The sequence below is a fragment of the Lutra lutra genome, chromosome 6 (genome assembly GCF_902655055.1).
Source record: "Lutra lutra chromosome 6, mLutLut1.2, whole genome shotgun sequence".
Classification (NCBI taxonomy): Eukaryota; Metazoa; Chordata; class Mammalia; order Carnivora; family Mustelidae; genus Lutra; species Lutra lutra.
Genome location: NC_062283.1, coordinates 779,528 through 792,724, shown reverse-complemented (window position 1 = coordinate 792,724; position 13,197 = coordinate 779,528). Strand labels below are relative to the sequence as shown.

Genomic DNA, 13,197 nt, shown 5'->3' with positions numbered 1-13,197 from the left:
TTGATGCATAAATTGGGAAATAATGGTAATAAAGAAAATCAAGAGGCCATATTTGTACTCAGAGTTCATGGACATTTCTTATTTTATTTATTTATTAAAATTAAAAAAATTTTAATTTTTAAATTTCTTTTCAGTGTACCAGAATTCATCGTTTATGCACCACACCCAGTGCTCCCTGCAATACATGCCCTCCATGATACCCACCACCACGCTCACCCGACATCCCACCCCCCGCCCCTTCAAAACTCTCAGATTGTTTTTCAGAGTCCATAGTCTCTCATGGTTCACCTCCCCCTCCAATTTCCCTCAACTCCCTTCTCCTCTCCATCTCCCCATGTCCTCCATGCTATTTGTTATGCTCCACAAATAAGTGAAATCATATGATAATTGACTCTCTCTGCTTGACTCATTTCACTCAGCATAATCTCTTCCAGTCCTGTCCATGTTGCTACAAAAGTTGGGTATTCATCCTTTCTGATGGAGGCATAATACTCCAGAGTGTATATGGACCACATCTTCCTTATCCATTTGTCCATTGAAGGGCATCCTGGTTCTTTCCGCAGTTTGGCGACTGTGGCCATTGGTGCTATGAACATTGGGGTACAGATGGCCCTTCTTTTCACTACATCTGTTTCTGTTCATGGGACATTTCTTGTCAGCAAGATACAATGATATGAGGAACAGAAACTTTTGTTTTGATATTTTCATTGACTAACAAGGACATGAAATGTGACCTATCATTTTCATGTGGTTATTATAAATGTGGACTTATAACTGTTGATAAAAATAGGTGAAAGATAAGTTATTCTTTAGGATATTTCCTTTGATGCCACCACTGCCTCCTAAAGGAGTTTAATTTTTCTTGAATCCTTAACTCCTAAGACAATGTATGGTTTTATGGTAGTAAATGTATGGTAGGTATGGTAATAGTGAGTATCCACCCTAAAAAGTAGCTACTGTTTCTGACAAAAGACAAATAGCTAATATTATTCGCTCTTAACAGAGGAATTCTTTTTTAATGAGAAGGGCCTATTTTTATTTTTATTTTTATTTGTTTAATGATTCTGAAAGGGAAGTCTCCTTTGTGATTTTATTTTTTTTTTCTTGTAATACAACTCTGTGTCCCCCTGCCTTTTCTTTAAAGAACTGAAAGCAGAGAACAGAAACAGCCTCACATCCATTTAGGACACTTTGCTGCCAGCAGAGTTATTAACACTTTCAGATACAGAATTCTGGATAAGGGATTTTCAATCTATGTTTGTCATTTCTAGCAGTCCTGTTTGTTTCTTTAAAAAATGTTTATGTAGCAGCAGAAAACTAATACAACCAGGAAAGAGTGAAATATCTTCTTCTCCAAATTCTTTTTTTTTTTTTTAAAGATTTTATTTATTTATTTGACAGGCAGAGATCACAGAGAAGCAGGCAGAGAGAGAGGAGGAAACAGGCTCCCTGCTGAGCAGAGAGCCTGATGTGGGGCTCGATGTGGGGCTCGATCCCAGGACTCTGGGATCATGACCTGAGCCGAAGACAAAGGCTTTAACCCACTGAGCCACCCAGGCACCCCATCTTCTCCAAATTCTTGAGAGTACATTGTGTCACCAAACTTTTTAATGGTATTCCAGGCAATCTCCAGCATTTGAACCTGATTAACTGAGGCCATCCTTGGGCCCAAGCTATCAGTCACCAACCTAGAACACCATTCATGCTTTCCTCAGGTGCTAGAGCCTGGGTATGTTTCCTTGTGAATTGGCTTGGCTCAGGGGAGAGCTCAGTCATCTTTGCAGACAGGGACAAGTATGTGCTCTAAAACTGAGACATTGGTTTTGTAGTCTTGCTGTCACTGTCAGTATCTTCCTCCCAGTGACATTTTCACTTTGCAGTTATATGGTGTCTCTATTCACGTGTAGTGGTCTTTGGAGGGCCACCAATCATTGTACTAGCTGAGACTTTTTCCACTCCTTTAGGGGCCAAGTTTTTCTCCCTTGGGAGTGATACAACTGATATGAATGGGAGAAATAAATCAGCTTATTCAGTGTGACTCAAAATTTAATATGGAAAGGAATAATTTAAAAGGAAATCAGCTAAAATGTTAGCAGTCATTATTTCTAGGTTATGAGATAATGAGAAACTTTTTCTTTTATTCCTCCTGTTTTTGTCATGTCTAAATACACACTTAAAAAAGAGTCTCAGAAAGGATGAATACACAACTTTTTTATCAACACGGACGGGACTGGAGGAGATTATGCTGAGTGAAATAAATCAAGCAGAGAGAGTCAAATATCATATGGTTTCACTTACTTGTGGAGCATAGGGAATAACACAGAGGACATTAGGAGAAGGAAAGGAAAAGTGAATTGGGAGAAATTGGAGGGGGAGAAGAACCATGAGAGACTGTGGACTCTGAGAAACAAATTGAGGGTTTTGGAGGGGAGGGGGATGAGGGGTTGGGTGAGCCTGGTGGTGGGTATTAAGGGGGGCACGTATTGCATGGGGCACTGGGTGTGGTGCATAAACAATGAATCTTGGAACACTGGAAAAATAAAATTAAAAAAAGTAAATGGGGGGTGCCTGGGTGGCTCAGTGGGTTAAAGCCTCTGCCTTCGGCTCAGGTCATGATCCCAGAGTCCTGGGATTGAGCCCCACATCGGGCTCTCTGCTCAGCAGGGAGCCTGCTTCCTCCTCTCTCTCTCTGCCTGCATCTCTGCCTACTTGTGATCTCTGTCTGTCAAATAAATAAATAAAATCTTAAAAAAAAAGTAAATGGAAAAAAAAAGATTCTATACCATTATGCAGGTGAAAGAAAACCTGTATTATCTTTCCCTTCTCCTAGGTGTCTGGTGTTGCAAATGTCCTAAATTTTAAAAGCCTGAATACATTGTTCCTGTATTTATTGTCAATGAACATTTGTCATATTCTGTAAAATAAGAACATTTTCATATGTTTTTATTAAACTGTCCATTCACTTAATCATTCTCCAGATATTTACTGAATATCTAATTCATGTCAGAAGTTAGTATAGACACAGCAAAATCACACATGAGTAAGAGTTTCTATGTTGAAAAGCTCCCCAATACCTTTCCTCAAACATACATACAAACAAATATATAAAGTGAAATAATGCCAAAATAGTGACAGGGACAGGTTTTGGAAGGAATTAAAAGGACATATTGATGATATTTGGAAGGAATAAAAAGGATATATTGATGATCTTACCTCTCTCATGAGTAAGGTATCAACTGAGTTTAGGAGTCAAGTAAAACTTTGTAGGTAATAAATCACTAGTTTTTCAAGACTGGAGGAGAGCTTTTCTCACAAAGAACAGTAGATACTCATTTCCAGGGGTCACACTTTTCATCATTCTGTATCTTCTCCTCCCAAAGTCCTTATAACACATAAAGTTTATATTGTCTCTAGGGCTACCTGTCTTTGGATATCATCATCACCCTCTCTGGTTCCTTATTATTCCCAAGGCCTACACACCTGGAATGTTAAAGTTACCTGAAGAAAGGAATAAAAATAAAGGTATAGTGTTTTCTCTGTGGAATGCCAGGAGCCACAGGGTCTGAGGATGGGAGAAAAAAGACCATTAACCCTGACATCCCCAGAACCCCACCCAAATACTCCAGGTGGTTGGTGGCTTGCTGGGACTTGAGATCACAGAGCAGGGGCGCCTTCGATGTGAGGACTCTCACATGCAGAGAGGGATCCCAGTCTCTGAAATGGTCATCTTTTTTTTTAAATTAAATTTTTAATTTTTTTAATTACTTTTCAGTGTACTAGAATTCATTATTTATGCACCACACCCAGTGCTCCATGTAATACGTGCCCTCCATAATACCCACCACCAGGCTCACCCAACCTCCCACCGCCCTGCCCTCGAAAACCCTCAGGTTGTTTTTCAGAGTCCATAGTCTCTTATGGTTCACCTCCCCTTCCAATTTCCCTCAACTCCCTTCTCCTCTCTAACTCCCCTTGTCCTCCATGCTATTTGTTATGCTCCACACATAAGTGAAACCATATGATACTTGACTCTCTCTGCTTGACTTATTTCACTCAGCATAATCTCTTCCAGTCCCGTCCATGTTGCTACAAAAGTTGGGTATTCATCCTTTCTGATGGAGGCATCATACTCCATAGTGTATTTGGACCACATCTTCCTTATCCATTCGTCTGTTGAAGGGCATCTTGGTTCTTTCCACAGTTTGGCAACCGTGGCCATTGCTGCTATAAACATTGGGGTACAGATGGCCCTTCTTTTTACTACATCTGTATCTTTGGGGTAAATACCCAGTAGTGCAATTGCAGGGTCATAGGGAAGCTCTATTTTTAATTTCTTGAGGAATCTCCACACTGTTCTTCAAAGTGGCTGCACCAGCTTGCATCCCTACCAACAGTGTAAGAGGGTTCCCCTTTCTCCACATCCTCTCCAACACACGGTGTTTCCTGTCTTGTTCATTTTGGTCATTCTAACTGGTGTAAGGTGGTATCTCAGTGTGGTTTTGATTTGCATCTTCCTGATGACTAGTGATGAACATTTTTCATGTGTCTGATAGCCATTTTGAAACGGTCATCTTATAGAAAAAGGGAGTAGTTTTTTCTCCAGCAAAGAGATTTTCAGAGTTGGAATGTATTTACCAGTAAAACAGAAAAAAAATTTGGGGGGCACACACACAGGATTGCCAGATTTTTGTTTTGTCAAATAAGAGCATCAAGCCCCTTTCAGATATTACCATTACTACCACCATAATTCATAAGAGAATGAACATTATAAAACTGAAGAACTGGGGTGCCTGGGTGGCTCAGTGGGTTAAGCCGCTGCCTTCGGCTCAGGTCATGATCCCAGGTCCTGGGTTCGAGCCCCACATAGGGCTTTCTGCTCAGCAGGGAGCCTGCTTCCTCCTCTCTCTCTGCCTGCCTCTATGCTTACTTGTGATTTCTCTCTGTCAAATAAATAAATAAAATCTTTAAAAAAAAAAAAAAACAAAAAACTGAAGAACTAAGAGGAGGGCACTTGATGTAATGAGCCCTGGGTGTTAAATGCAACTGTTGAATCACTGAATTCTACCTCTGAAGCTAATCATACGTATATATTAACTCAATTGAATTTATTTAATTCAATTGAGTTAATATATTAACTCAAAATTAATAATTTAATTTAATTTCATTTTTTCAGTGTTCCAAGATTCACTAAATTGAATTTAAAGAATTAAAAACTCAGCAGCCAAAAGATAGTATTAAATAACAAATAACCTATTTTATATTGAATTCTTTTAGGCAAAGCTCTTCATTTCCTTCATTTCTCTTATTTAAGAGACTTGAGAAACTGTTACCCACCTCCTTTCACAGGTGTATAGAAAGGAAATTAACTAAGATTCCTAAAACCATGTTATTCTTCTGTTTGGAGACTTAAAATCTCCCTATTCTCTTTAACAGTGGTTCTCAGACTGTTGTCCTATCACCTGTAGTATTTGTTAAAAAACGTCAGTTGCTAGGTTCATGCTCAGATGGTTGGCTCAGTAGGTCTGAGATGGGCCCAACGGTGTCCATTTCTGATAAGGGGCCAGGCGATGCTGTTGCTGCTTGTTGAAGGACCACACTACCTTCAGCAAAAAAGCCCAAACTCCTTATCAGGCCATGGAGGGTAAAAGTGAAGCTACTCTAACGGAGAGACCCCTAAATAGAGTGGTTTAATTTTAAATGATGTAGAAACTTTTTCTCCTGTAATAGTGTGGAGGTGTTACTCTGTTGCAGGGGTGGATCTGTTCCCGTCTTAGTGTTCCGTTCCCACTTAGGTTTTTTTTTTTTTTTGCGAATCTAGGTACTCTCCATATTCACATTCTAGCCAAGAGGAAGGGGAGGGTGAAGGGTGAGAGCAAAGTCTTCATATTTGAGAAGATAACTCAGGAGTTGCACACATTGCTTCCCTGGCAGTGTGTTGGTGGGAGGCCAGGTCCAGCATTATGATATGCAGCATGGTGGCCTGGTGCCCAGTTAAAACTTGAGGTAGAATGTGGAACTGATATCAGTGGGCAGTTGTTTTCCCCCACAAAGGCTCTGCTCGCAAGTATCATTGGCCTGAATGGTAATCTGGGAAGAAAGAAATCAGAGTCTAGTGTAATCCTACATAAACTAAATTTCCCTGTGAAATACCTTTTTTTAAAAAAAAAGATTTTATTAATTTATTTGACAGAGATCACAAGTAGGCAGAGAGGCAGGCAGAGAGGCAGAGAGAGAGGAGGACACAGGCTCCCCAGTGAGCAGGAGCCCGATGTGGGGCTCCATCCCAGGACCCTGAGATCATGACCTGAGCTGAAGGCAGAGGCCTAACCCACTGAGCCACCCAGGCACCCCATTCCCTATGAAATATCTTAATGCTTTGTACATATCTCCATTACTGTACTTAACCATATTTCATAATTATATGTTTACTTGAGTATAGCCCCTGATTGGTCTTGAAGCTTTTTATTTATTTTTTATTTTGTATTTTCAGTGTTCCAAGATTCATTGTTTATGCACCACACCCAGTGCTCCATGCAATACATGCCCTCCTTAATACCCACCACCAGGCTCACCCAACTCTCCACCCTCTCCCCTCCAAAACCCTCAGTTTGTTTGTTTGTTTCTTTTTTTTTTTAAGATTTTATTTATTTATTTGACAGAGAGAGACAAAGCAAGAGAGGGAACACAAGCAGGGAGAGTAGGGGAGGGAGAAGCAGACTTCCCGCTGAGCAGGGAGCCTGATGCAGGGCTTGATCCCAGGATGACCTGAGCCAAAGGCAGACAGTTAACGGCTGAGCCACCCAGACACCCCCTTCAGTTTGTTTCTAAGAGTCCACTCTTAAAGCTTTTTAAGGGTGTGAATTGAAGTTTTTTATGTGTCTGTATCTCTTTCTCCTTATAATTTTTAAAAATTTATGTTAGTCACCATACAGTACATCATTAGTTTTTGATGTAGTGTTCCATGATTCATTCTTTGCATATAACCCCCAGTGCTCCATGCAATATGTGCCCTCCTTGTAATTTCTGTCTATTTCCTACTTATTTACAAAGTCAGTGCCAAGTACAATTTTTGGTACATGGTAAACACCAATTAAATACTCTTTGCATAAATGAATCAGTTCATCTTCTGTTGGTAAAGGTCAATATTATTTCCTAGCTCTCTTCCATCTAACTCACGACTTGGCTGACCATTTTTCTACATGTAGTATTCTCTTTACTGCGTTCTTTACATCTTTGTTTCTTAAAGTGTAGATCAGAGGGTTAAGAGTGGGTGTGATGATTGTGTAAAAGAAAGTAAAGAACTTCCCCTCATCTTGTAATGTGCTATTCTGTGGCTTCATATACATGTAAATGATTGTTCCGTAAAACAGAGTTACTACTGTGAGGTGGGAACCACATGTATTAAGGACCTTATGCCATCTTGCCTCTGACTTGACCCTCAAGACAGCTTGAGTGATAACTCCATATGAGATGAGAATTAGTGATAGAGGTACTAGAAGTAATATTACTCCAAGAGCAAAGACAGTGATCTCCATTATTTTTGAATAGACACAAACCATCTTGAGCAATGCTGGCATCTCACAGAAAAAATTGTCTATCTTCCGGTGCCCACATCTTGGCAAATTCAAAGTCAAGGAGCAAAGAATTAAGGCACTGCCAAAACCGCCTAACCAGGCGGTGAGTACCATCTTCTGGCAAAGCTGAGGGTGCATTATGACTGTGTAGTGAAGAGGTTGACAGACAGCAGCATAGCGGTCATAGGCCATCACAGCCAAGAGAAGACATTCAGTGGATCCCAGGTCAAGGGCAAAGAAGAACTGGAGCACACACCCTCCATACGTAATAGACTTTGTAGGACCCCATAGATTTACCAGCATTTGGGGGATAATGCTAGATGTATAACAGAGATCCAAAAAAGACAAATTGGTTAAGAAGAAATACATGGGCGTATGGAGCTGGGTGTCTAGGTAAGATACTAGAATGATGGTGGTGTTTCCTACCAGAGTCACAATGTAGAAGATGAAGACCACCCCAGAGATGATGGGTTCTAATTGGGGCTGACCAGAAAAGCCCAGCAGGATGAAATCTGTTGTGGAACTTCCATTGCTTGTGTCCATGGCTCTGTAGGAAAGTCTAGGAGACAAGATCGTGGTAATCAAAATAGCATCAGCCCTAGGCAGAAATAGCTTGCCATGTAGTTTGCCATGAGTATCCCCATTCAGTTGTTTGTGTGCTCTCTCCCATTTGGACCACCTCTGTTAACACTCTCCTTGTGTTCCTTGCCCAAAGCCTCTCTGTGTTTACTCATAACCAGAGTGGTTCCAAAAATAATATGGCAAATCCAATCACACTGAATTGTATTGAAAGAGCTTAACTTGCTATGACCCCTGTGGTTCTGTGTTATTTTGATTAAATAATAAATCCATTAAGTTGATGTAATTGAAGAGTGGGATATTTTGATTTTTTCCTTGTTGAAATTATAATGTAAGCATACTTGATCATGACAGATTTTCCCTTATCAAAGCAGTGGAGTTTGAGATAAAACGTTAAATGACCCATTTAAATGGGATAAGTTCCCTCATTTGGTAGCAGGATCACTTGCCCTATTTATTTCAAAGTGTGTGCATTCCAGCCATTGTAATTTCCATCATCACCTATGTCCTCCTCATTTCCCCTCCTATTCAACATTGCAGACACCTCTGTTCCTGTATCAACTCTGGTGCTCCCCACTCTACTGACCTTTTTTTGTGCACGTGTTTTTGGTGCCAGAAAAAATTATCTTTCTTATTAACTTTCATTTCCATGTATGAATGTCATGAGTTTCCTGGAATACCTTTCATGACTGGAATTACACCATTTAATTTTTTTTTAAAAGATTTTATTTATTTTATTTGACAAACAGAGATTATAAGTAGGCAGAGAGGTAGGCCGAGAGAGGGGGGGGGGAAGCAGACTCCCTGCTGAGCAGAGAGCCCAATGTAGGGCTGGATCCCAGGACCCTGGGATCATGACCTGAGCCAAAGGCAGAGGCTTTAACCCACTGAGCCACCCAGGTGCCCCTGAAATTACACCATTTATTTTTTATTTTTTTTAAAGATTTTATTTTTTATTTATTATCTTGACAGAGAGAGAGAGATCACAAGTAGGCAGAGAGGCAGGCAGAGAGAGAGAGAGAGAGGAGTAAGCAGGCTTCATGCTGAGCAGAGAGCCCGATGCGGGGCTCGATCCCAGGACCCTGGGATCATGACCTGAGCCGAAGGCAGAGGCTTAACCCACTGAGCCACCCAGGCGCCCCGAAATTACACCATTTAAATAGACTACTGACTTGTTGCTGAGTTAAAAACTGAACTAATTCCAGAAACATGTGGTTACCAGATACATTTACATAAACGTACATATAGCAAACACCTCTCTTAGTTCCTACTCACCTGGCCATTCAGCAAAAGTAGCAAGGTAGGTAACGAACAAGAAGCAGCTCAGTAAAGTGTCAATGAGATGTTTCTCCCCATGAATTTGCCAGTTATATGAGCCAATCCTCTGTTTGCTTCAGAACTCTGTATGCAAGGCTCATTTCAATTCTGAAAGATTACAGAAAAGATTAAGAACACATAAATTTCACTATTTCTTTTTTTTTAATTTTATTTTTTCAGTGTTCCAGGATTCATTGTTTATGCATCACACCCAGTGCTCCATGCAATCCGAGCCCTCCTTAAAACCCACCACCAGGCTCACTGAACCCCTCAAAAACCTCAGTTTGTTTCTCAGAGTCCACTCTCATGGTTCATCTCCCCCTCCGATTTCCCCCAACTCCCTTCTCCTCTCCATCTCCCCATGTCCTCCGTGTTATTTCTTATGCTCCACAAGTAAGTGAAACCATATGATAATTGACTCTTTCTGCTTGACTTATTTCTGATTACTTATATCATTAAAGTAGATGGAATGTTTAATGGCTGAATTAACTTACAGTATTTTTTAGTTTTAAATTTTTTTAGTTTAAATGTTTTATGCCTATAATCTGGCCATGAAATTCAGACCTAGGGTGTTTTATATTCACAGTTTGTCTGGGGCCAAGGAATAAAAAGTTTGTTACAGTTGCAATAAAATATGATTAAGTTACTTGTAGTATATCATTGCTATAAGCAGTTTAGTTAGAGCGCGAAAATCTTACAGTCATGAAAAAGAAACTGTTATTATCAAGTTGTATGAGATTGGGATATAGTTTTTCCTCATTACAACATGGAAATTTAATTTAGTAATGAGTATGACTTTTTTTTTTTTTTTTTTTTTTTTTGGTCAGAGAGAGTGAGCACAGGCAGACAGAGTGGCAGGCAGAGGCAGAGGGAGAAGCAGGCTTCCTGCTGAGCAAGGAGCCCGAGGTGGGACTCGATTCCAGGACGCTGGAATCATGACCTGAGCCGAAGGCAGCCGCTTAACCAACTGAGCCACTCAGGCGTCCCCTGAGTATGACATTTTTATGTGGTTGGATATCAGCGAAGTTGAACATAGTGCCTAAGCACACAGATTTCTCCGAGCTTGTTATCAAATCCCAGCTTCACTGCTTGGAGGTAGTGTGTCCTTGAGTAGTTAACGTAAACTATTTGTACACCAGGTTCTCTGTATGTTCAGTGATGATACTAATTTCATGAAAAATAGGTGGTGGGTGTTAGTGTTTGTGAAAATACTAGGAACTGTGCTTTTATTCATCACATTTAATTCTCAAAATTAAAATTGTATTCATCTGCCCACAAACTATTACTCTATTCATTCCTTTCTGTCTTAATTTTTCACATTGGTGGTCTAGAACTAAACTGGAATGCTTGAAACTTCATGTTTGCCTAACTTTTTAAATGCACACACACTTGATTACACAAAAGTGCCCACAGCATGACGTATATACTGAACTGATAAACCCAGAGGAGGAGAGGACAGAGGACTTCACTCCCAACATGCCTTGATTACAAAATGCACTCAGTATTCTTTGACCACATAACATCGGGATAGCATCGAGAATTAAAAGGCCATAGAATTTTAGAGTTGAGATAGACTCAAAAACCAAGATCCAGCCTTCTGCCTCCGAAGGAGGTCTTCCACAGGACGTTCACACAACTCCTGTTTTCAGAGCTTTATAGCTCTGCGCCATTAACTTGTGTCTCATCCCTACTCTGTGTGTTGAGCTCAGAGATGCCTCCTTAACATCCAAGCACTGATGCTTTTTCTGTATTCTGGAAATAACAGAGAATATGTCAGTTCAACAGGGCTCCAGCAGTTTTACTATACAATAAAACAGAGATACAGAAAAAAGCAAAAGCTCAATGAGTTCAGGTGAATATTATTTAACTAATAGGTCAAGAAATAGAACCTTGACAAGCACCCCAGGAGCTTCTCTTTATGTCTCAACCAATTATTACCTTTCCCTGTCACCCAAGTATCCACTATCTTGATGTTTATAGTAATCACTTCCTTGTATTTTAATTGCTTGATTACCCAAATATGCTTCTCTAGGCAATATTGTTTAGTTCAGCTCATTAAAAATTGCTTATATGTCTTTTGAGTTTCCTTTCATATTAGGACCTATTATCAAATACAGTCTTAGGTTTCTGTTCCCAGACTACATGCATACAGTTATCAGCACTTCCTAACGCTGTATGAAGTTTAACTACCATGCTTTTCTGGTTGCTATCCTTGGACTCCCCATGGCATATTGAATGCCTTTGATTAGTAAGTTGAGAGTGACCATGTACTGCAGGTGTGGTATGCCACTGAAGAAGGCTGTGGCATCCATAATGCATTTACAGTTTCTAAAATATATGTTAGGGTTAGCAGGTGAAATATATTACTGTTCAGTTTAAGCTTTGGGTCGCATAAGAACCCACATATCCATATTGAAAGTGTCAAACCTGAAATTACACTTTATGTAATTTTATGTTGTGAATCCAAGTATAGGACTTTGATGCTTATAATCATTTTTCATATGGATTTAAGCCTTGGGTCTCAATTTTTAACTATTATTGTAATTTAAATTTATAAGTGAATGGGATATTAAAAACAAGAGAGCACAAGCAGAACAAAGAAATGTTAAAAAAGAGGCATGTGATGTTCACTGAAAATGTTTTCATTTTTCATTATATGGACTTCAGTTTCTAATAGCATAGCACAGATTATACATTTGACTTTGTTCATTGAAATGTAAGACAAATGAAGCAAACACATTTAAACATAATTTCAATGTACACAATGATGCGGAGAGAAAACTAGAAACAAAACCAGAACATATTTACGTTTCAGGAGGGAATAATTCACAGCTGTTGGTTTCTCACGTAGTCCACTGACACCCGTGTTCCCATGATGATGGACCTTCATTTCATGGGTAATCAGAAGGATTCTTGTTTGGCAAGTTACTGAGTCCATGAAATACTGATTAGCTCCCACTTTCTTGTACCAGCACGACAATCACATTTGCATTGAAATGCAGTAGCTGAACTAAGATTCAGTAGGTCTCTATTTAATGTGAATGGAGGAGAAAAACTATTTGTGGGACTGGTGGAAAAGTTGATGAATTTGGTTTGTTAAATGTATTTTTGGTGGGATATATGTAGTCTTTTCATGTGCGCTCCTGTCGGACACAAATTTGTGGGTGGTTCTTTGTCCAGTTAAACCAGGAGAGCCTTCTACTGATCTGTGCGCGCTGCAAGAAGTGTTTATGTAGGACTAAAGGCTAGTCTGTTAATGTGATGTAGACCATGGGGACTGGTGCCCCACAGAGGTGATTAACAGATCTTCACTATGGTCAGAGGCTTATCCAAAGATGTATTACAGGGACGCCTGGGTGGCTCAGTTGGTTAAGCAGCTGCCTTCGGCTCAGGTCATGATTCCAGCGTCCTGGGATCGAGTCCCACATCTGGCTCCTTGCTTGGCGGGGAGCCTGCTTCTCCCTCTGCCTCCGCCTGCCGTTCTGTCTGCCTGTGCTTGCTCTCTCTCCCTCTCTCTCTGACAAATAAATAAAAAAATCTTTAAAAAAAAAAAGAAGTATTACAGGAAAGATTCCCTTAAGACGTCGGTTTCTGTATGGTGACTAACATAACACAATAAATAAAAAAAAGACATTGATTTCATCTTTCTTTTTCTTTTTAGCTACCCTCCATGAAAATTAATTCCAGAGATGAATTTATTTAGGTGTGAAATTTATTGTTGAAGATT

The 13,197-nt window shown here is 39.9% G+C and overlaps 2 protein-coding genes across 4 annotated transcripts in view; one reads left to right on the top strand and one right to left on the bottom strand.

Moving 5' to 3' along the window:
- Nucleotides 1–13,197, top strand: part of LOC125101887 (olfactory receptor 2W1) — a 311,804-nt gene that overhangs the window by 42,875 nt on the left and 255,732 nt on the right. The window lies entirely within an intron of this gene.
- On the bottom strand, nucleotides 7,173–8,117 carry LOC125101891 (olfactory receptor 2W1-like). Its single transcript, XM_047732459.1, has one exon. The coding sequence runs from the start codon at nucleotides 8,115–8,117 to the stop codon at nucleotides 7,173–7,175; it is 945 nt and encodes a 314-aa protein (XP_047588415.1).

Coding starts and splice junctions, on each gene's coding strand:
- LOC125101891 (XM_047732459.1), bottom strand. CDS start 8,117: ATGGACACAAGCAATGGAAGTTCCACAACAGATTTCATCCTGCTGGGC.